Source organism: Leptonychotes weddellii, chromosome 9, assembly GCF_054177405.1.
Source record: "Leptonychotes weddellii isolate Sample4059 chromosome 9, ASM5417740v2, whole genome shotgun sequence".
Taxonomy (NCBI): Eukaryota; Metazoa; Chordata; class Mammalia; order Carnivora; family Phocidae; genus Leptonychotes; species Leptonychotes weddellii.
The window spans coordinates 123,110,463-123,131,335 of record NC_138377.1 but is presented as its reverse complement, the minus strand read 5'-3'; the positions used below and the strand labels follow the sequence as shown (position 1 = coordinate 123,131,335).

General features: G+C 43.8%; 1 protein-coding gene, 2 long non-coding RNA genes and 1 other non-coding gene across 9 annotated transcripts in view; 2 read left to right on the top strand and 2 right to left on the bottom strand.

Annotated features, from left to right (window-relative positions):
• The window catches only part of FSD2 (fibronectin type III and SPRY domain containing 2), a 45,751-nt gene extending 38,979 nt beyond the window's left edge, over positions 1-6,772 (top strand). For 3 of the 4 annotated variants that reach the window (XM_081831759.1, XM_081831761.1, XM_081831760.1), the window contains 2 exons: positions 1,764-1,940; positions 3,907-6,772. In XM_081831759.1, the coding sequence (XP_081687885.1) occupies positions 1,764-1,940; positions 3,907-4,159 (430 nt within the window). In that variant the 3' untranslated portion in view covers positions 4,160-6,772. The remainder of the gene's footprint in view (positions 1-1,763; positions 1,941-3,906) is intronic. The other variant, XM_081831762.1, reaches the window with a different exon arrangement.
• LOC145723603 (uncharacterized) lies at positions 7-10,404 on the bottom strand. Of its 3 annotated transcripts, none has more exons than XR_014148846.1 (4): positions 10,242-10,404; positions 8,471-8,616; positions 4,219-7,527; positions 7-1,003 (listed from the first exon to the last, which is right to left on the bottom strand). It is a non-coding gene; the product is annotated as an uncharacterized LOC145723603 (long non-coding RNA). The 3 variants fall into 3 exon arrangements; XR_014148847.1 differs by lacking the exon at positions 7-1,003 and having other exon boundaries at positions 3,879-5,042; positions 5,657-7,527; positions 10,242-10,403; XR_014148845.1 differs by lacking the exon at positions 7-1,003 and having other exon boundaries at positions 3,879-7,527; positions 10,242-10,400.
• Positions 7,265-7,391, bottom strand: LOC115942942 (small Cajal body-specific RNA 15). The gene has a single exon (XR_004077515.2).
• Positions 10,405-10,426: 22 nt separating the features above from the next.
• Positions 10,427-20,663, top strand: LOC115942940 (uncharacterized). The gene is made up of 3 exons (XR_014148852.1): positions 10,427-10,535; positions 11,042-11,104; positions 19,594-20,663. It is a non-coding gene; the product is annotated as an uncharacterized LOC115942940 (long non-coding RNA).
• The last annotated feature ends 210 nt before the right edge of the window (positions 20,664-20,873 follow it).

The following is a 20,873-nucleotide window of genomic DNA, read 5'->3' as shown; positions in this document are numbered from 1 at the left end:
GGGGAAGTGACAGGGTCAGATTTACATTCCAAAAGGATCACACCGGCCGAGAAGTGTGAGCTAGGGAAGTGTGTGTGTGGGGGGGGGGGGGGCAAGGAGACTAGAGGAGAGTGCCCAGCTGGTTAAGGGGCGGGCAGGGGCAGGACGGGTCAGGGGCTGTAATTCTATGGAGTGCTGATCAAGTGCCAGACACGTTCCAAGTGCTTTATGTGGATGATCTCATTGAATCACCACAGCAGCCTGTGAGGTCCAAACCATCATCAGGCCAATTGGACAAATGAGAAAATTGAGGCACAGAGAAGTAAAGGAATTTGCCCACGAGCACACTGCTAGTAAGGGTTGGGGTCAGAATTCAACTAGAAGCTGAGCTTATAACCACGACATTATTCCTGTCTTAGTTTGCTGCCTTGGGTTATTAGGTAGATAGTAACTCTGTTAACTGAAATGGAGAAAACATGAGGGGTAAACACCCCTCCCTACCACAAGCAAAACACACAGTTTGGTCGGCGGGAGAGGTAGGAAGGTGTAAGTTCTGTTTGGGACATTCTGAATGAGGGACAGCAGGTGGGTGGACATGTGGGTCTGGAGCTTGGAGTAGAGACGGCTTCGTTTTACAGAGGAGTGACTTCATGTGCAGTCTGCTTCCCAAAGCTTTGCGTGGCCTTCAGAACTTGGGGTGTGAGCACATGAGGGCGAGCTGGCTGCGACATCTGTCACCCCGTGGATCGCCAGGGTTGATGTGGCTGATCTGGCTGGCTAGGCAGGGGTCCCCTTCCTCCCTCACCGCTCCATGCGCGTCCCTCCCAAAGCTGCACACTGGGTCGAAGAGGACGACCTTCCCGGATAGAGGAGGACCGTTCTTAGCTCAAGGGTATAGGAGTAGCTGCGCTCCCCTCTAGAACCTCCAAACAAGCTCTGAAGGTCCATTTGTAGGAGAACATACGTAGTCAAGCTTCCAAGACTCCAGACACATCCCACAGAGGCCCTGCATGTGGCCGTCTGCCTTTAAAGAAAGAAATAAACAAACAAATAAATAAGAACTTGGGGTTTGAGTAGAGATCATGTGTTAATGACAGCTAAACAAATCTGCCTAGGGATTTGGGGAGCCACCTTGAGTTTGGCTAACGTAGGAATTTCCTGCCGGAGGTAGAATATTCATTTTGGAGATACGGATGTGGTCCAATTTCCAACGAGAACCTTTCTCTGGAGAATGCTGCATTGTAAGACAAAACGTAACTCTGACCTTTGTAAGTGTAATTGTTCCCGGTGGCATCTTGGACGTAGATTCTGATCATCTGTGAGGAATTTGCTCTTCGCTCTTCTTGGGTCTGCGCCTGTGGTGCAACTCCCCGTCTGCTGCTTGTGGCCGCCCCATGGTGGGCATCACCTGGAAGACCCTCGAGCTGGTTCGTAACCTCGAGCACATGGTTCTCCCGACGATGCTGAGTTCCGTGAGGTTTCAGTCCCTTTCTTTTTTTTTTATCGACAAGTGAACCAAACCTTTGTTACTCAAAAGGCCAATCATTTAAAAATGCAAACAGAGCCTTTTCTACCAGCGGGGTAACAATCCTCTTGTGATTTCAGCATTGGTCAGACGGGCTTTGCGAGCTGAGGGCTGCCCCTTCGCGAGGGAGGCGGTCAGAAGCCCTCCCTCCACATTTATCGGCCACCTGCTGACCGGCCCCAACAGCTGGTGTCACTCGGCGGCATGGCCAGGCTGGCGTCGCCCCCAAATCACATGTGCTCCCACTTTCTAAACCCAGGTGTGTTGCCGTCATGGGGAATCTAATTCCAATCCGAGGGCGCCACTACTGGGAGGTGGAGGTGGACGAGCGTGCCGACTACACGGTGGGTGTGGCCTTTGAAGATGTCCCTAAACAGGAGGACCTGGGAGCAAACTGCCTGTCTTGGTGCATGAGGCACAGATTTGCATCATCGAGGTAAAGTAACATCCAGACAGCCAGCGTTAAAATTTGCTTTGAAAGAAGAGATCAGGAGGTTTCCCTGGCAATAATTAAGGCCTACAGTATGTCTTAGGAAGTATTTTAGGGTATTTCAGGGCTCTTTTCTAGCCCTTTTCCCTAAAGTCCGGATGAGAAGAGAAAGAGCAGCTTTGGGATAAAAGTAGCTAAACTTCACAAAGAGCTTGTTCTGCACCAAGCACTGTTCCACACTCTTAGATGTACTATCCCATTTACTCCTCACAATTCTATTATCCCATTTTAAAAATAAGAAAGCTATGCTTCACAGAAGTTGGATAATCCACCCAACATGGGCTTTCAGAGCTTGGAATCAAATCCAGGCAGTCTGGCTCCAAAGACAGCATTCTTCACCATTAAGTGATTGGTTTTCGTGTTCAACTTGTGTTATTAAATGGATACAGTTTGGTTTGAAGCCCCAATTGCGTCTTTGTAAGTGGGCAGAGGCTTAATAATTATGGTTCATTCTGGCTTGCTTCTGCTGCTAAGCACTCTATCCTCTACGCATGGACTAGTTCTAAAAAGCTGGGAAAATCCCATGAGGCCCCCAGGCCAGTGGACATTGTCAGACTTGGAAAGCCATTGTTGCAACCTCCCTTCACCTCAAAAATTGTAAAACTTCACACCATTTTCCCAGCACCTCTTGTACTGTGGGGCCTCTGACCCTCACTGGCTTGCTGAATCCTATTAATGTTTGATCTAATGTTCCCTGCTTGTGAGCCTCCGTCATGGTTAAACACTCTCTGTCATACCCACACGTACGTGGGAAGACCAGCTTTCCCCCTGTAAGACACTTGGACTAGAATTGCCTCTACTAAACCTCAGACCCAGTTGGAGGAATACAAGAAATACTAGGCACTGAGCCAGATGGTTTATTTGGATTCTGCCTGAAGTAAGACTAAAAATCAAAGTGTCCTCTCCTAGAAAGGTAAAAACGAAGGGCAGAGAAAGAGGAGGAGAATAGAGGAAGAGTAGGGGTCTGGGGAGGTCAGGAGACAGAAGAGCATGGGAACATGAGACAGCATGAAGAAGGCAGGCCGGAAGCCAGGAACCAGGGCTAGAGCAGTTTCATGCAGTCCCATCTTGGAAAGATGTGTGAGCGAGAGACAGAGGTAGGAGTGGAGGGTGAGGGTTGGGTATCCTAGCTGACTCACGTTTCTTGCTTTAGTCTTGCCTCTACTGTGGTGGGAGGAAGGTAGAGGGAAGGGAAGTTTCTGGTGGCTGCTTAGCTAAGAAAAGGAGCTGAGGGGAAGATGAGGCGAGACGGGCCAGCTTGCTTTCACACTCAGAGACTATTCCAAGTGCTCCTCCCGGGTGCGCGGACCAGCATGTTGGCACTGAGCTCTGCAAATGTCTGGGTAGCAGGGGGAGGAAGTCCCTGTGGCTGGTTTCGGTTCCAGCCATTTTTCAAAGCACACAAGCTACAGAGCATGGCGAGAGGGTGCTGGGCTTACACTGCAGCGAACGTGACAGGCCCCCGGGTGGCCCTGCTAAGGCTGAAGGTTTGAGAATTGTGCCTGAGTACTTGTGCATAGACTCTCCCAAAAGGCCCATTTTATTACATGAAACATCATGAGGCTGCCTGTTTCAAATGTCTTTGTAATCAAAGGCTTTATACATCTGATCCTTAAATTCAAAGTTTTAAAACATCTATTTCTACACAAATTTTGATGCAATAGTTTATATTACTGTATGTAAGTTTTTCAGGTTAAGAGATTGCTCAAAAACAAATGGAGTTTAAAAATATGTCTCTTAGGACAAATTTTAGAAAAGAGACATATAATTTGGGAAATGGCCTGTTTTGGTAGTTAATTAAAAAAAATAACACCATCATAGGAGTATCTGAATAAAATGAATAGGAGATGTTCTGAAAATAACCCATCTACAGAATTTCTGAAGCTCTGTTATATCAACATTTAATTTTCAGGCATAAGTATGAGTTCCTGCACAACAAGACGACTCCAGATATAAGAATAACAGTGTCCCCAAGGAAGATTGGTGTTCTATTAGACTATGAAAATTCAAAATTGTCATTTTTCAACGTGGACATTTCTCAGCACCTTTACACGTTCAGCTGTCAGCTCCACGGATTTGTGCATCCCTGTTTTTCTTTGGAAAAGCCTGGCTGTCTGAAGATACGGAATGGCATTGCAATGCCAAAGCACGTCACTTTCTATTAGACCATTCCGATGCCTGGCTTCCTGTCTCTCTTCCGTACCCACCCCTGTGAGCCACTCACCTCCCAGCCGGCGGGGCTGGGCGTTCAAGCACCACGCACCCGGCACAGCTCCGGCTCACTCTCTCCTCTGGCCGACTGGCGTGCTGATGCTCGTTTCACCGGACCTGGAGTCCAGTCCTGCACACTGCCGCCCGTGTGACGTTAGCTTAGTCATTACCAGGCCCGGCTGTCACGGGAGGGCTCAGCCAACGTGAACTCAGAGGTCTTTCAAGTGGTCAGATTGTACTGGTCTATTGGTTTATAGGCAAAGTATCTGAATCTCCAAGGCCTGCAGAGCTCGGGCTGAGGGGCAGGGGAAAGGAAGGGATGCTACGTGACGTGTCGCCAGCAGCCAGAACAGACCTGAGAAGGCGAGGGGCCGTCCACAAAGAGAAGCAGGGAAGCCACGGGCCTTGCCCTCTCCTGTTTTTCCAGCAGTTATCGGCACTGTGATGAGGGGGTCTCCCGCTGAGCGCTCGGTGACACCCTGTCCCCACGCCTAATTCCGTGAAGGCAGGGACGGTGTCTGTCTTGTTCATCATCCAGCCGCTAAGGGCTAACATGTAACGAACAGGTGGTACACAGCACATATAGAATAAATTAGTATCTTCTTCATGCCACCACTGCTCCTGGGCTCTCCCTGCTCTCGGGGCCACGGATGGCGGGGCTCTTGCTCAACGCAGCAAAGGACGCGCGGCCAGGAGACGGAGACAGCGTGGAGGGGAGGCGGTATGAAGGCCCAGAAGGGCCCCTGCAGCTTGATGGCAAGGCTGGGAAATGGAGCCCTCCGCACCACTGCACGCTCCGTGTCACACAGCAGACTCCACATCAGTGTGGTACTTTCACTGCATCGGGGGGTGGGGCAGGGAATAAACCAGGAAAAAACAGACTTAGTGGCAACTGATCCTAGAACTGTCCCATAAAGAGAACCAGATTTGAAATCAGACCTACGCTTGATCGCTACTCTGTAGCTGCTTTGCCGTCAACCCTAGAAAAGTCCCACTATTTCAAGAGCTCCTGTTTCCCTTAAACAAAGAAAAAACAGTACCCATTTCATAGGACTGGGAGATTTAACGACGAACGCGAGAGTGCACAACAGTGTAGGGCACGCAGCAAATGCACCACGGTTTCTGGAAAGAAGACACCAGCCCACCGAGACCCAAGCTGAGCACTGGTGGGCGAAGTGGTCTCCCCACCAGCAACTCCGGGACTTCCTGCCTGGATGCTCTTGCCCATTCTGCGACCACAGGACCCGGCCACACCAGCTGCATTCTCAGTTCTCCAGCCCAGGTGTCTGGTTATCTCTTAAAACTCTGCACACAGCATCTTCCAGCGTGTAAGTTAAGATGCAAGATGCAGAGTAAATGACTCCATCTGTGAAGCAATTCTCAGAGACAACTTAGTATTCTGCCCTGTGGATGCCTCTCTAAGCAGACATGCTCCTCATCTCCTCACTTACGGTTTTGGATGAACTGAAAGCTCCGTGACTTGTTTTCCAGCACACTCAAAGTCTCACACGATGAACACCTCCTCTGTCTCCAAACTCTGCCTGTTGATATGAACAGCAGCTCAGATTCCTGAATTAACAACTCACCTTGACAGTCTTCCAGCTCCTTACATACACACAAACACACACACACATGCACGCGCGCGCACACCTGCCCTGCCAATCTGGATCACTAGCCTGAAATAAGGAAGGTACAGCCAGTGTGAGCACAGAGAAGATTCACGTTATAGACAAAATAGACACATGCGTGTATTCAACACTGTTCAGCTACTGAGACAGAAACTGCCAGGTGGGAAATAGGGCATCACAGATAAGGCAAGTCTGAATTCCGGATTCTAACAGGTTTTATGGAATATTTCACATGCAATACGAACATGGATAAAATGATAAAAACTCGACACCTGTAAGGTTTGAGTGAAATTTTTATTTGACCAAGAAAAAAACATCTAGAATTGGCATTGACCATTGACATTTAAAATCCACTTAAAGCAGAAGACCAACTTAAAGCATCACAATTACTCAGCATAAAGAACTTTTGTTTAAACATGTTTCTTCTACAAGAAGAAAAAATAAGTCTAGAACAGAACCAAACATTTTTTTTCTCTAAAATATTCCAGTTCCTAAAATATCATGAATAGTCTGCTGAAACTAAATTTCAACAAGGGGCAGGATTTACCTCAAGGCCATGTTCACCTGCAACCTGCTGATAAATCTGTTAAAAAACAAAACAAAGAAAAAGATTTTTAAAAAGTCAAGACGACTGTAGCCACAATCCCTGACTCAGTGCAGTTAAAACAAAACATGTCAGTCTGTTCTTTTCCCAGCTTCACCTGTCTCACTGTGTAACCCTTGAGCAAGTTATTAACATAAGCTTTGGCTTCCCTCAACAAAGGGGAGTGAGAATATGTAAAATAACCACAGAATCTTAGTGTAAACTAACATGGGCTTAGTAAATCAGAATAGTCTGATGTGAAGGCACCCTGAAATGGGACTAGAAAGTTGGTGAGAGACTTGGGATAGAAGATGATACTGGTTTCTGGTAAAATTAAACTGCCTTTTATTTGGAAACGTGTATGTTTAATAATTGACTTCCTGCTGGTTCAGACAATGATATGCAATCACTTATACACATTCAGTAAAATATTTCAGAAGCACGTGCTTGGTGGTATCAAGCAGAGCGATTACATGGGCACCGAGGCCTTTTCCTCACTACTTCTCATCCTCCAGTATTTGTGAGAAGCAGAAGCTCACACGGCTCACACCTTGGTAGCTGCCCGCAGCACAAGTCACAAGTCACTCTGCCACGGCATTCTGTAACTGAGACTGTGCTGGTCTCCGCCCAAGGAGGCTCAGCTCCCAGAAGACTTGCTGGACCCCCTGAAGGCTGCACCACAGGAGGTCCTGTCTTCCACTTTCCTAAACAACTTCTCCAATTTCTAGCCACCTTCCTATCAGTTAGTACAGTAAGAGTTTCGTGGGTCCACTACCTTCTCCCACCCTTTCTAATCTCTTAATTTACTGTTCCTATTTTCCACGGTAAGACGACTCGAAGTGTGTACTTGCTGTTGGTAGATAAGTAGGTCTTGAATTTATTTTGCAAACAAGACCTGTTCTATCTACCTTTTCCTTTAGGAGGCTAACAGCAGAGTCGGCTTGACTTCAAGGACTCTGTTTTCTTAGTCTCCAGGAGACCAAGTCCAGCTTTTGAAGCACTGTCCTCCAGGGTGTCAAGACACGAAAGGAATGGTAACTGAGCACTGTTAGGTAATTGATTACTCGAGTTTTCAGAGATTTTTCTTCACCGCGATCAATAGTTAAGGAATCTAAATGCAAAATGAGAGTCAGTGATTTGGGAAGAAGACTCCAGCCAGTCAGCAAGTCTCCTAGAAGGCGCAGGACAATGAGCTGGGCATGATGCCCCAAGGCAGTAATCATTTTTGAGCACGGCACAGGTGCTATTTCTTGTCACACAGATCATGTCCTACTACTTCCCTGCTTATTTTCTGCTACCCCCAACCCCAGGAAAAAATTAAGCCCCATCCACTGATTGATTGCCTTTTCTTCATTCTCCCAGACTTGGACAGTATCAGGTTTTTCTGCTCTATTTTCACCTTACTCAAATCCTGGTGGAATTAAACTATCACTGATTTGAACTATGACAATTCAACAACACAGCATGCAGCTCAAACAACATGCAGTCATGTGCACAGAGCCAATAAAAATGCTTTTGTAGTAGGAACTTGGATTCTAATTTTGCTGTCTCCCCCATGCCCATTCCTGGGCCTAGATGGCTTAAGAGATGCCCTTAAATTCGAGAAGATGGGACTGGAGACAAGAATATAATCCATTCGCTAGGAAAGCACTCAATCAACAAAACTGAGGTTTCCCAGCTATGCATTTTAACAAAGCAGGAACTTAGTTTTTAGAGATGGATTTCCAGAATCCATACACTGCTTCTTGGTAAACCTGTCATCTTATTCTGCCACTCAGAAAGTTTCCTACCCTCTGACTTCTTTTATATCCCAAACACCCACCCAATGAAGGGGGAACGGACAGGGAGAGAGAAGGAAAACAAGAGAAGTGCGTAAGGACAGACCTCTGAAGAAAGGTAGAAGATACTTGATAAACAAGCCGCAGATCCCTAGGCACCTGGAATGGACCTACCCTTTCTTGTCCACCTAATGCCTGTATAGCTCAAAGGTCACTTCCTGGAAGCACTTCCTAATACCTCCCTCTCCCAGGCTGAGTTCGGTGCCACACACTCACCTCTTTTTGAGTGGCACACAGCAACTGTTGACCTGCGTCTGCACCTCTTGGCTGTATGCAAACCAGAGGCAGGAACTGTATCTCCTCATCTCTGAATGATAAGAACACTGAAGCAATGGCAGTCTGCTTTCGAAGAGCTCATTTACCTGAAAAGAGGTGAGGGACGTCAAATTGTCTTCCAAATTAAATCTCTTCATCAGAAAGCAAAGCACTTTTAAATTATGTGTGTTGGGTGAAGAGAGGGAGATAAAAAATAGAGTGTGATTCTTAGCCTTTCTGCTGTCCCAATACACCTGAAGGATCTACCACATAATCCCATTAGGGAGAGCCCCTTCTGACCTGGAAGGATGGGAGGGGGATTACCAGAATCTGATGTGTGAGGAAGATGTTTAGAATGCCTCCTTCCCATCACTGCCAGAGATCTCTAACACTCACATTTAATATTTATTGAAGTTTTGACTATTCTTAAGAGAGCCCTTATTTTAAATGCTCTGAAACATCAATCCGGTTTGTATGTTTGGAGGCTGATGAGTGGAAGTGAAGGCCCTGACAGAGCCTGATCTGATAGCACACCACATCACGACTCTGCTGGTCTTAGAGTCTAAGACTTTCACGGAGAAATGACATGCTGTAAAGTTAACAACAACCCCAGGGACATATAAAGACCACAGGTGGTACCTCCTCAAATGTCAAGTGTCTTAAAAATCATTTTATGGGAGAGACTTCCTCATCCCCCCAAAATTGTAGCCAAACTTATGTATCATAGGGTGAAAATCCTACATATATGGAGGCACCTCTTATTCTTGAAATCTCATCCTTTCCTAAAAAGTTGATGGAATTTTCAGATCCTAGGTTTCATTATTTTAAATTGGAAAACTCTGGGGACGCCTGGGTGGCTCAGTCGGTTAAGGGCTCAGGTCATGATTTCCAGGTTGTGGGATCGAGCCCCATGTCGGGCTCCCTGCTCAGTGGTGAGTCTGCTTCTCCCTCTCCCCCTGGGCTCTCTCTCTCTCCAAAAATAAATAAATAAAAATCTTTAAATTGGAAAACTATGTTCCCAGCCCTTCAAAGAATCTCAAGCCAATCTCCCCAAAATAACCACACATAACTGTCTACCAAGGATTTCTGTAAAGTAAAAGGCATTTTATTTATTTATTTAAAAAAATATTTTATTTATTTGACAGAGACACAGCGAGAGAGGGAACACAAGCAGGGGGAGTGGGAGAGGGAGAAGCAGGCCTCCCGCTGAGCAGGGAGCCCGATGCGGGGCTCGATCCCAGGATCCTGGGACCATAACCTGAGCCTAAGGCAGACGCTTAACCGTCTGAGCCACCCAGGCGCCCCTCTATGCTTCAATTTAAACTGAACCAAGGGGCGATGACCCAGTTCCTCCTCCGACACCAAATGACGTTCCCGGCGGATTGAGGAAGCTTAAAAATGACCGGCCGTGCGTTTATGTTTTCAAATTAATGCAACAGGTGCTGCTGCCTCAAGCAGGAGTCCCCGATTCAAACCGTCTGGTTCCGTACAGGCCCTCGCGTCACATCCCTTAAGGGACACAGGCCACCACTTACGTGAAATTCACCTACAGCATTATTTTTTCCTTAAACCTTACTCTGGGCGTGTATTTCTCCCTTCCACATACATCCCCACCACAGCTCCGTGAACCACCGAACTGGGTTTTTTTAGACGAGAAAGCTGAGCACGAGTTAGGAACGAGACCCCGCTCGCTGGTGATGCGGACCCCGCGACAGATACGTCGACCTCTCACCTCTACGCCGGCTCCCCGGTATACTCCCTGAAACCCGACACACCAGCCAGCCTGCCTACGAGGACGCTGTCGTCGCCCGCCCCGCCGGTGGCCCGACAGCAGCCTCACTTTACGCCACAGACAAAACCAGCCCTCCCGCGTCTGATCGCGGCGACTCCTCCTCTCTCCTTCCGGTGGAAGAGCCTTTCCGGTTTCCGGGCGTGGGGAGGAAGTCCCGCCCCCACGCAACAGCATATCACTGCGGGACGCGCCGTCGCTGCACGGATGCGCCCGCGGATGCGAGTCAGTGGCGGGGTAGGTGGGTAGGGGCGACTCCTGGACTGAGGTCGCTGTTGCTGGGTCCCCGGCGGCGAGTGGGGAGAGGGCTGAGCTGTTCAGCGGGGCCTGGGAGAGCAGCTTGGAGACTCCCGTCTCCTCAAGAACTCCCTCCTGAGCGTCCTTCGGGGGTTGGAGGTCCTTCCCCCGCCAGCTGCCCCGTAGTTTACTAAGGTTCTGCCTTCCGTTTATCTGCGTAGCCGCATGCCTTGCAGTCATAATGGTTACCGCTTAGTGAGCGTTAGCTGTTCGTGGTTTCAGAGCAGGAGCTCATGAGCGTCTGGTTAATTCCTGACTACTGCTATTGCCCACTCATGAAAGGGATTGAGTACCTCCATAGTTCTCAGCTGGACTAGGGACATGCGCTGTTGGGGTTAGGAAGAGAAATTACAAATTAAGGTTGCCCTTGTTTTAGTTTCCGAGGGCTGTCGTGACGAAGTATCACAAATTGGGTGGCTTAAAACAGCGTGTTTATTCTCTTATAGTTCTGGAACCAAGAAGTCGGAAATGAAAATGTCAGCAGGGTCATGCTTCCTCTGAAACTCTAGGTAAAAAGGCTTCCTTGCCTTTCCTAGTTTCTGGTGGTGTCCAGCCAGCCTAGGAGTTGTTTGACTTGTAGCTGCATCACTCGGATCTCTTAACTCCAATAGGGTGTTTTCTCTGTCTCTCTTTAAAAGGACAAAGGACCACCCTACTCCAGTATAACCTGATCTTAAGTAATTACATTTGCAGTGACAGTTTCCAGATCAAGTCGCATGCTAAGGTTCTGGGAAGGACATGAATTGGGGCGGGGGGGGGGTGACACTTGCCAACTTCATATAGCTGTCAAAGAGCTTAAGAAGTTGGCAAGCCAAAAGCTGAGAATTTGCTGTAGTACACAGGAATTCAAACGTAGTTCAGTTGGATCCAAGAAGTTTTCGTGGACATTTGAACTATTCCCTTGAGAGGTGGGTAGGATTTGGATGTGCCGTCATAGCTCATACCCAGCATTCTAGGCAAACAAACATCACAGACAAGAAAGCACAGGTTGAAATGTGAAGTAAGTTAGGTTAAAGCAGGAAGGATCTTGAATACAAGCTAAAGAGTTTGGATTCTATTCTGTATTGAAAATGAGCAGTAAATCAAAGTGTTTTGGCAGAGGAGTTGTGCTCTGAAAATTAATTAGCAACTTGAGTCAAACCTACTTTGTGTTACTTAGTCCATTTTAAGAAGTCTTAAATCCTATTCTCTGAGCATATCCTGTTAATTTTCATCCTGGTGTCTCTGCTCATGCTGTCCCTTATTCCTGGAGTGCTGCCATCAAGGAGAGTTGTTCAGATCATTTTATGTTTGCATTCCAGTATTGCCAAAACCTGACAAAGGTAGCACAAGAAGAAAAAACTACCAAACTCCCATAAATACAAAGCCCTAAAATAAAATATTAGCAAATTCAGTCGTGCCCTCCATCTGGAACAAAAAAGGTTTTATCTCGGAAATGATTTAACATTAGAAAGCCTGTTTCTATAAATCACTGTATTAGTAGCTTAAATCTGTATGAGGTTTAAATCTGTATGATCGTCTCAATTGATAAAGTGTTTTTTGAAAATATTCAGTACCTCCTTTGATCGAAAACACTTAGCAAAATGGGAATAGACAAATAGCAACTTGATAAAAGGCACTTAAACTGATAGTAAATTTCATACTTAATGATAAAACAGTAGACACATTCCACTAAACTCAGAAAGAAATGGAATATTTACCTTCCCTACTAATATTCAACATGGTGCTAGCTTTTCTAGCCAAAACAATAAAGAAAAGGACAAAAATGTTAGAAAAGAAGTGAAGATACTATTTTTAGATGATGTGACTTTATTTCTAGAAAATGGAAAAGAATGAAATTACAAATTATTAGAACTAATTAAATGGTTCAGCAAAGTGGCTAAATAAATTACATACAGACACTTAAGTTTTTCTTATATACCAGTTATAAAATAGGGAAAAAATGGAACCCAATATGAAGATACTGCACAAAAGAGACTTTTTATGAGAAATATGAAGAATTATGAAAAGACATTAAAGACAAGTAAATGGAGATTTCATGTTCCAGTATGGGAAATTCAGTGTTTTAAATATATCAGTTTATCATAAATTAATAAACCGTTTTTGATACAGTGCCTACTAAAATACTGATGGGATCTCCAAGTAATTCTCTTTGGTCAAAGTATATTCTTTTGATACACTCTTGGGTGCCATTTATTGGTATTTTATTTAGAATGTGTGTCTTATTAGTCAGACTGATACATAGGGGAGATTTTTTGTACTGTGTTAATCAGATGTTGGTATTTAAAATTATACTGGATCCCTTAAAATAACTGTAGGGATCATTTCATATTTTACTCTGGTCTATATGGTAATGGTCTGAAATAATTTAAGCAACTTCAGAATTATTTGCTCTTTTAAGGCCGAAGAGAGAAATCAATTGTGAAACTCTATTATGTGATGCAGTATTATATGGTGGATTTTAAATGATGTGTCCACACTCCTCTGTGATCATTTAAAAAGTCAACTCTTCTCTTTTGTGGGGGATCAACTGTAATTTATATTTTGCTTGGAAGTCTTCTATTTTCAATAGGTTTTCCAAATTAGTTGTCCATTGTATTGTGTATGAAATTCTGTTGTGCTTCTTAAAATCTGTTCTGTGCATGAGTTGTTCACTTTCTCATTCCTAACCTTACATATTTTTGTTTTCTTTTTTCTCGAATCAGACTCACAGAGGATTTTTGTTGAGTGCTTCAGACAATCAGCTTTGGCGTTTTTCTGCTCTTACTGTTTTCTGTTTTTCCCTCTTCCTACTCTCTTGTGTTCTTTTCCAATTTCTTAATATTAACCTAAGAGCCTTTATTTTTTTAAGTGCTTTATTTTTAATCTTTCATTTTTGTTGAAGACTTTTTAAGGCAGTAATTTGCCTCTGAATACAACTTGTATTTATGTTGCATAGTTTTTGGTATAAAGTGTTCTCTTTTTCATTGCTTTTTACATATGTTGTAATTTTGTCATTTTTTTTCATTTGACCCAAGAGTTATTCAGGATCGGATATCATTTATTTTTATTTATTTTTTATTTTTTCAGGTAAAAAATATTAACCTTTATTTAATAGCAGAGGGTACAGAGACATCTATATATTTTTTCTATCTTAGAATTGTTTTGTATTTTAGTTTTTTTTTTATTCTTATGTTAATCCCCATACATTACATCATTAGTTTTAGATGAAGTGTTCCATGATTCATTATCATTTTTTTTAAATACTTAAGTTTTTCAATCATTTTCTTTTCTCAGTTTTATTGAGAGATAGATGTATTGACATACATCACTCTGCAAGGTCAAGTGCACTGCATGATGGTGATCATGTTTGTATTATTTTCCAGTTTTATTGTGATCAGAGAATTAGAGTCTGTATGTTTTAACTAAGCATTTCCTCTTTGGCAAGTACATAATCAATGATTACACATTCCGTGGGTATTAAAGTATATTTTCTTCTTGGAATTAAAAAGTTCTGTGCCTCTGTTCCATCAGGTTTACTGGTTTTAGTATTCACGTTTATTGATTTTAGAGTTCCAATTCTCTGATATATTTCCTAGATCAGTCTAATTCTAGAAGAGGTGTGATTAAAATTTCCAACTTAAATGTATTTTTAAACAAGTTTTTCTTGCATTTCTAAAAGGTTTCCTTTTATATATTTAACTGCTATGTCAGTGGTTCACACAAGACTATCCCTTGTCTTCTTTGTAAGTCCCTTTTTATCCTATTTAATGCTTTTAACTTATGTCTAACCAATATCCCCTTATCTGATGTTAATGTTACCATTCCTTATTTTGTTTACCTCTCTCTGGTTTCTCATAGCTCACCTCTTTGTTTTAAATCTGTTATATTACTTGTAAGTTTCATTTCTAGTAAAAGAAAAAATTATAGATATAACAAATGAGCCACCTGGGTTTAGTTTTTCACCTGGAAAGTTTAGCAGTAACCATGCAGAAGCCAGCTGTTGTGCTGAGGGGATCTGCAGATGCATGGAGGCCTAGAGCTTGGATAGTTTTATGTTGCAAAAAAAAACCCAAAAAACCCTTAATGTTATATGATGTGAAACAGTAGTTCCCAACACTGTGGTATCACTATTGCCCATTATCATTAATTTTATTCTAAGGAATCACAAGCAGATCTGCAGGAAGTCATGGATTAGACTTTGCATTAGTAAAGATTATTTTCCTTTTATAAGTATTTCAGGTGCCCTGGAAAGGTTCTGAGGTGACTAAAACCCAGGCCCACTATCTCTTTGCTTTCCCTTTTTTTCCTGCCAGAAATCAGCCTGCCTCCTCACGTCCTGCCTCTACACTGCCCAACTAGTTCTGAGTTATCAGAAGCTAATGTGGTCAGAGGTCCTGCTAGGGCTCTTGCAGTGGAGGGGAGAAAGGTGTTCTTTTTACTCAAAGCCAGGAGGGGAGAGGGTGAACACAGGAAGGCTTGAAAACAGGAAGCAAATCACCTCCATTCATGTTAGTCTCTGGGTCCTCCCAATAGTAGCCAGTTGGAAGACGGGAGTTCTGGGGCCAAAAGCACACGCGCCCTGTTCACAGTTTCCCTCAATTTCCCACTGAAGAGGCTCCAGGTTAGGACCAGCGCTGCTTACCTCGTTTCCCCCGCTTTTCTCGTTCCACTGCCCTGCCTCCTTCCCTAATCAAACGGCCAGATTTGAGTTCCTGTGATACACCTCCCTTTCTTCCTCCTCTATAGCCAATAGACTTTTGGAGTTGTGAAAGAAGCCTTGGCATCGAGGTTGGAAGACTTGCTTTATAGGCAGCAGAGCAGAAACAGAATGACCTCTACCCTGTTACTGTGTGAACTTTGTGGAAAGTGTTCCCATAATCCGTTAACCTGTAAATTTTAATCGGTGTTCAGACTCTGATTTCTCTCAATGAGAAGTTGAATCTCAGAACGAGAGTGACGCCTGGATGATTAAAGGTGGTAAAAACAGGTTTCCTGTGTGAGGAATACTGGGGACAGCGCCTGGATGCTCGTGTGTGAAGATGTTTTGTAAATGAATTCAAGATACTTGTGTAAACATAGGGGCGTTAGGGAGACGAGAGAAAGGAGACCCAGTCTGACAGCAGGTGCTTGCTGCCAGTGCGTTGGAAGAGCGCTCAGGCAAGTCACTTAAATGCTGTGTCCTGTGTTCCAGTGATGTTGAAGAACGTGGGATTCCCTGCAAGCGCCCCCTCCGCCCTCACCTAACCTCGAGAGGCAGGCTCTGTCTCCCCTCCGTTTTCAGGAGAGCACCTGCTGTCTACATTGCTTCAGCACACACCCTTACCTCCACCCTATCAGAGGGAAGAGGTCTTCTCCCATCTGGGGCTCGCTTGTTCTTGTGGGCTCCGATGCCCCACCTCTCCTTCTCATCCTCATTGGACTTTGTTTCCTCACCTAATACACATTTTGTCTTCTGAGCCCCATCCAAAGAATACTTACCTCTAGATTTCTTTCAGGCGTTTGAAGTGATTAATCCCTCTCTTTAAAAAAACTTTATTGAGGGGGAGGGGAGTGGGAGGATGGGTTAGCCTGGTGGTGGGTATTGAGGAGGGCACGTTCTGCATGGAGCACTGGGTGTTATGCACAAACAATGAATCATGGAACACTACATCTAAAACTAATGTATGGGGATTAACATAAGAATAAATAAATAATAATAATAAAAAACTTTATTGAGATATACTTAACAACCATACAACTTACCCACTTAAAGTGTACGATTCAGTGGTTTTCAGCATATTCACAGATACACGCAACCATTACCACTGCCTATTTTAGAACATTTTCATCTCCACAAAGAGAAGCTCCCTACCCTTTAGCTGTCATCCCCCTTCCTCACAACCTAAGCAACAACTGATGGGAATACTTTGTAGACAAAAGATTCTGTTGCTGGACATCTGCATCTTCTGGACATTTCGTGTACATGGAGTGTTCTTGTGTCACTGGCTTCTTAGGACAGTTTTTTCAGGGTTCACTCGTGCTAGCATCTATCAAGTACTTCATCCCTTTTTATGGCCAATTGATGCTCCATTATCTGGATATGTCTATCAGTTGATGGGCATTCGAGTCCTTTCTACTTTTTGGCTATTGTGGGTAGTGCTGCTGTGAACATTTGTGCACAAGTTTTCATTCGAATGCCTGCTTCAGTCCTTTTGGGACAATACCTGGGAGTGGTGTTGATGGGGCCTGTGGCAGTTGTATGTTTAACCTTTGGAGGGACCGCCCAGCTTGTTCTGTGGTGGTGGCACATGTTAGCTGCCCCCCGGCATGCACAGGGGTCCCCTCTCTCCAGCACCAGGTCCTGAGTGATCAGTAAGGCCTTTCAGTCCGAAGGCTCTTGCCCTTCAAGTGTGAGAAATTCTCTAATTTCCTCACTTGATTACTTATGTTCTTCCTGGAATGTCTGTTAATTTAGGGTTGAAGTTCCAGGTTAATTTTCTGTCTCTTGTCTCTCTTTCCATTTGTGTGTTCAGCTATTTAGTTGAAGATTGCATCAGTTTTTATCTTCATGCTTTTACCCTTCAGGAGTTTTTGTTCTTTGTTACTCCTTTGTAGCATCCTGTTACCTGCTTAACGGTGAAATTTCTTCCATGTGTCTGTTTTCCCCTGTTCCCTGAATTAATTCTTCCCTTCACAATCAGGGCGGTTTCTTGTTTATTTATTTATTTATTTTTATAATCTTTCTACTGGAAGATGATACTTCTATCTTTTCATCCTGGAAACTTCCTCAAATGTCTGAGGGTCTTGACTGTTCATATTTAAGAATGAGGTAATAAATGGATTATCACCTCTCTCTACTCGGGTGAGACTTGTCAGCTGCTAAGATGATGGGGCAGGAGTGCTGACATTTTGCCCTAAGTGGCTGAATGCAGGGTGTTTTCTGTGGAGCCATTAAATGTATGTACAGAATAACGTTTCAGTGTTTTCTGTGTTGGGAAGTTCTGGGTGTTCTCCGTTCCTTCTCCCACCCTGGGGGTAGATGTCGCTGTGAGGCATTCTGTGCTGGGTTGGAGAGAGGGACACCTATTTCATATGTGGTTTCTTGGCCCTGCCTCTCATCCCCGCACTCAGTGGTTCCTGGTTCTGGACCGTTCTAGCAATCTGTAGAGCACATTGGTTTCTTCCTTGGTTTTATCTCACCCTCCACAGTTTCTACTACTTCCCCTGGCTGTTTTCATTCCTCATCAGCTTCCCGTCTTCGCAAGTATTTTGAAATCTCTGATCCACTGATGGTCCTTTTTTTCCATTCTCTTGTCCTGATCTTTATGTCTCTTTTTATCTCTTAAGTATTGTTTTAATGAAATCCTAGGAGGGTGAGATAAGTCAGTGTTTTCAGTCTTGCAAATATAATAATTCTATGTCACTGCTTTCTGATTTTCCTTTTTTTTTTTTTTTTAAGTTTTTTATTTAGTAATCTCTACCCGCAGCGTGGGGCTCAAACTCACAACCCCGAGGTCAGGAGTCTCGCACTCTACCGACTGAGCCAGCCAGACGCCACTGCTTTCTGATTTCCACCATTAAAAACAACTAAAAGTCCATCAAGCATTGATTAAATTATGCTTTATTCATGCAACAAATACTAGGCATTCATTAAAATTGATATGAATCCATTTTTGGCATCAGTAACTCACCAAGATGAGTATGTTTTTAAAAAGTTACAAAGCAACGAGTTATAAAAGTATAAACTAGATTCATAACATGTCACTGAGGGGAGAGCCCAATTATAACAGCGGTTAAATCTGAGAGGTGATATCCAAAGTTCTTTGTTTCAGTTTCTTAAAACATCTCTGTATCTTCTGAACTTTTTAAAAATTAGCATGTTTTTAATAACCAGAATATATTTAAATTGATTTGTGAAATAATATCATGACTATCCTTGTACCTAACTTTTGTGTACATCTTGACTTTTTAAGTTAAGTACCTACATTTATTTGGTGAAGAAAACATCATATGAAGCTTTAAATAGGTATTTTCAGATTTCCTCTCCAGGAGGAATGCAGATACATGCTCACCAGCAGTATCTGAATCAGTGCTGGTTCCCTAGGCCCTCACTTGAGCCAGGGAGTGATCCATCACTACTCGGTTCCTGCGTGGCAAGTTGGATGGGTCATCACTTCCAGGTGCTTTCTGCAAGGTGTGTCTCATTGGATTGGCACTCAGAGAGTCACCCCTTTCGAACTGGTGTTTGTATACTCTCCAAAGTTGTGCTTTTCTCTTAGCTCTTTCTGTTGTCAGCATTTTGGGGGGGGGGGGTCTGGTTTATTTTCTTATGAGTAGTTATCAAAAGAATCACTTTGATATTTGGAACTCTTCTCTACCCAGTTCCAAAAGTGTAACAACTAAAATAGTAAATTCCTGAACTCGGTTCCTCAGATCTCAAAATGATTTTTCCTCTAGTTAAGACAGTATAGGGAGAGAATTAGGAGTTTGAGCTTTACAGCTAAACTGCCTGAGCTAAAAATCTTAGCTCTACGACAGCTTACTAGCTGTAAACAGAGTCTAGTTAATGAGCTAGACCCAGTTCCCTCCCCTATATAATAAGTGCACCTACCCATGTAAGCGTGTGACATGGGGCTGGACATAACAAACTCTCGAATTGTTTATGAATTTGATCATTACTATCATAAGAAGGGACACTCCTGAGTAGGTACAATGCTGTGGACTGAAATGTGCCCTCTCCCCTGAAAATGTGTATGTTTAAAAAATTTTTTTTTATTTGAGTATAGTTGACAATTCTACGTTGGCCTCAGGTGTACAATGCAGTACTAGATTCACTTCCTCTCTAAAAAAATATATATGTTGTAAAAAAAGAAAATTCTATTTTAAGCCCTAACCCTGAATGTGATGGTATTTGGAGATGGGACCTTTGGGAGATAGGTTTAAATGAGGTCAGGAGAACGGGGACCTTTTGATGGGATTAGTGCCTTTATGAGAAGAAACACCAGAACTCTCTCCTCTCCACCTTTGTGCTCCCCAGCAAGAAGGCAGCTGTCTGCAAGCGAGGAAGAGACCCTTCAGCAAAACTCAACTATGCTGGCACTCTGATCTTAAGACTTAAAAACTGCAGAACCGTGAGAAGCCAACAGTTCATTAGTATTTTGTTTTGGCAGCCTGAGCTGATTAAAACATACAGTTTTGGGGCACCTGGGTGGCTCAGTCAGTTAAGCGTCTGCCTTCGGTTCAGGTCGTGATCCCAGGGTCCTGGGATCGAGTCCTGCATCAGGCTCCCTGCTCAGCGGGAGCAGGCTTCTCTCTGCCTGCCACTCCCCCTGCTTGTGCACTCTCTCTCTCTCAGTCAAATAAATAAATCTTAAATACAAAAAACATACAGTTTTGTTATCATTGAGCATGGGGCCTGGAGTCCTAGGTGAGAAATAAAAGGGGAGCAGCGAAGATAGACTATGAGATGGGTTTGGATGCTGGTAGAAGTACAGAATACATAGTGACTGACATCCATGCTTTGCTTATATCTATCTGTTTGCCATCTAGACTGTTTATCATGGGAAAACAGTAGCAGTGAACTGGTAACTGTTTTCCCAAGCAACAAGACCTTGATTCACCTGAATTTGAGGGCTAATTTTGTGGAAGATTATGGAATGAAGTTTCTGTGTGAGGCTTTGAGTCATTCTGACTGTAAAATGCAGAATATAATGCAGACTGTTCTGCAGCTTTCCTTCTATATGGCATTTGGTACGTAGAGATTCTGGTTATGGATGAGGATACTGGAACCGGTATCTTATTAAGGAAAAGTTGAGTTCTAAATGACTCGTTTTTTTCCTAATGGAGTTCTGAATAAGTCTTTTGTCTTCATTATAATCATTATAATACAAGTTTTTCTTCCCCAAAGTCCCACTGATTCGTAGAGTTTTCTTTTTGTGTAAAAAATGCTTTTTTTGTTGTTGTTACTAAATCGGTATTAGGGTATCGTGAAAGGAATTAAAATATTTCAACCCACAGCTTCATTAAATTAATACCAACTACTTCAAGGTTTATTTGTTTATTCTATATGTGAATAATTTTGTACACTTGTTTATTCACTTAACATTATTTCAATGACTCATTTCAATATTGCTATTCATTTAAAATACCCATATAGGGGCGCCTGGGTGGCTCAGTTGGTTAAGCGACTGCTTTCGGCTCAGGTCATGATCCTGGAGTCCCAGGATCGAGTCCCACATCGGGCTCCCTGCTCGGCAGGGAGTCTGCTTCTCCCTCTGACCCTCCTCCCTCTCATGCTCTCTGTCTCTCATTCTCTCT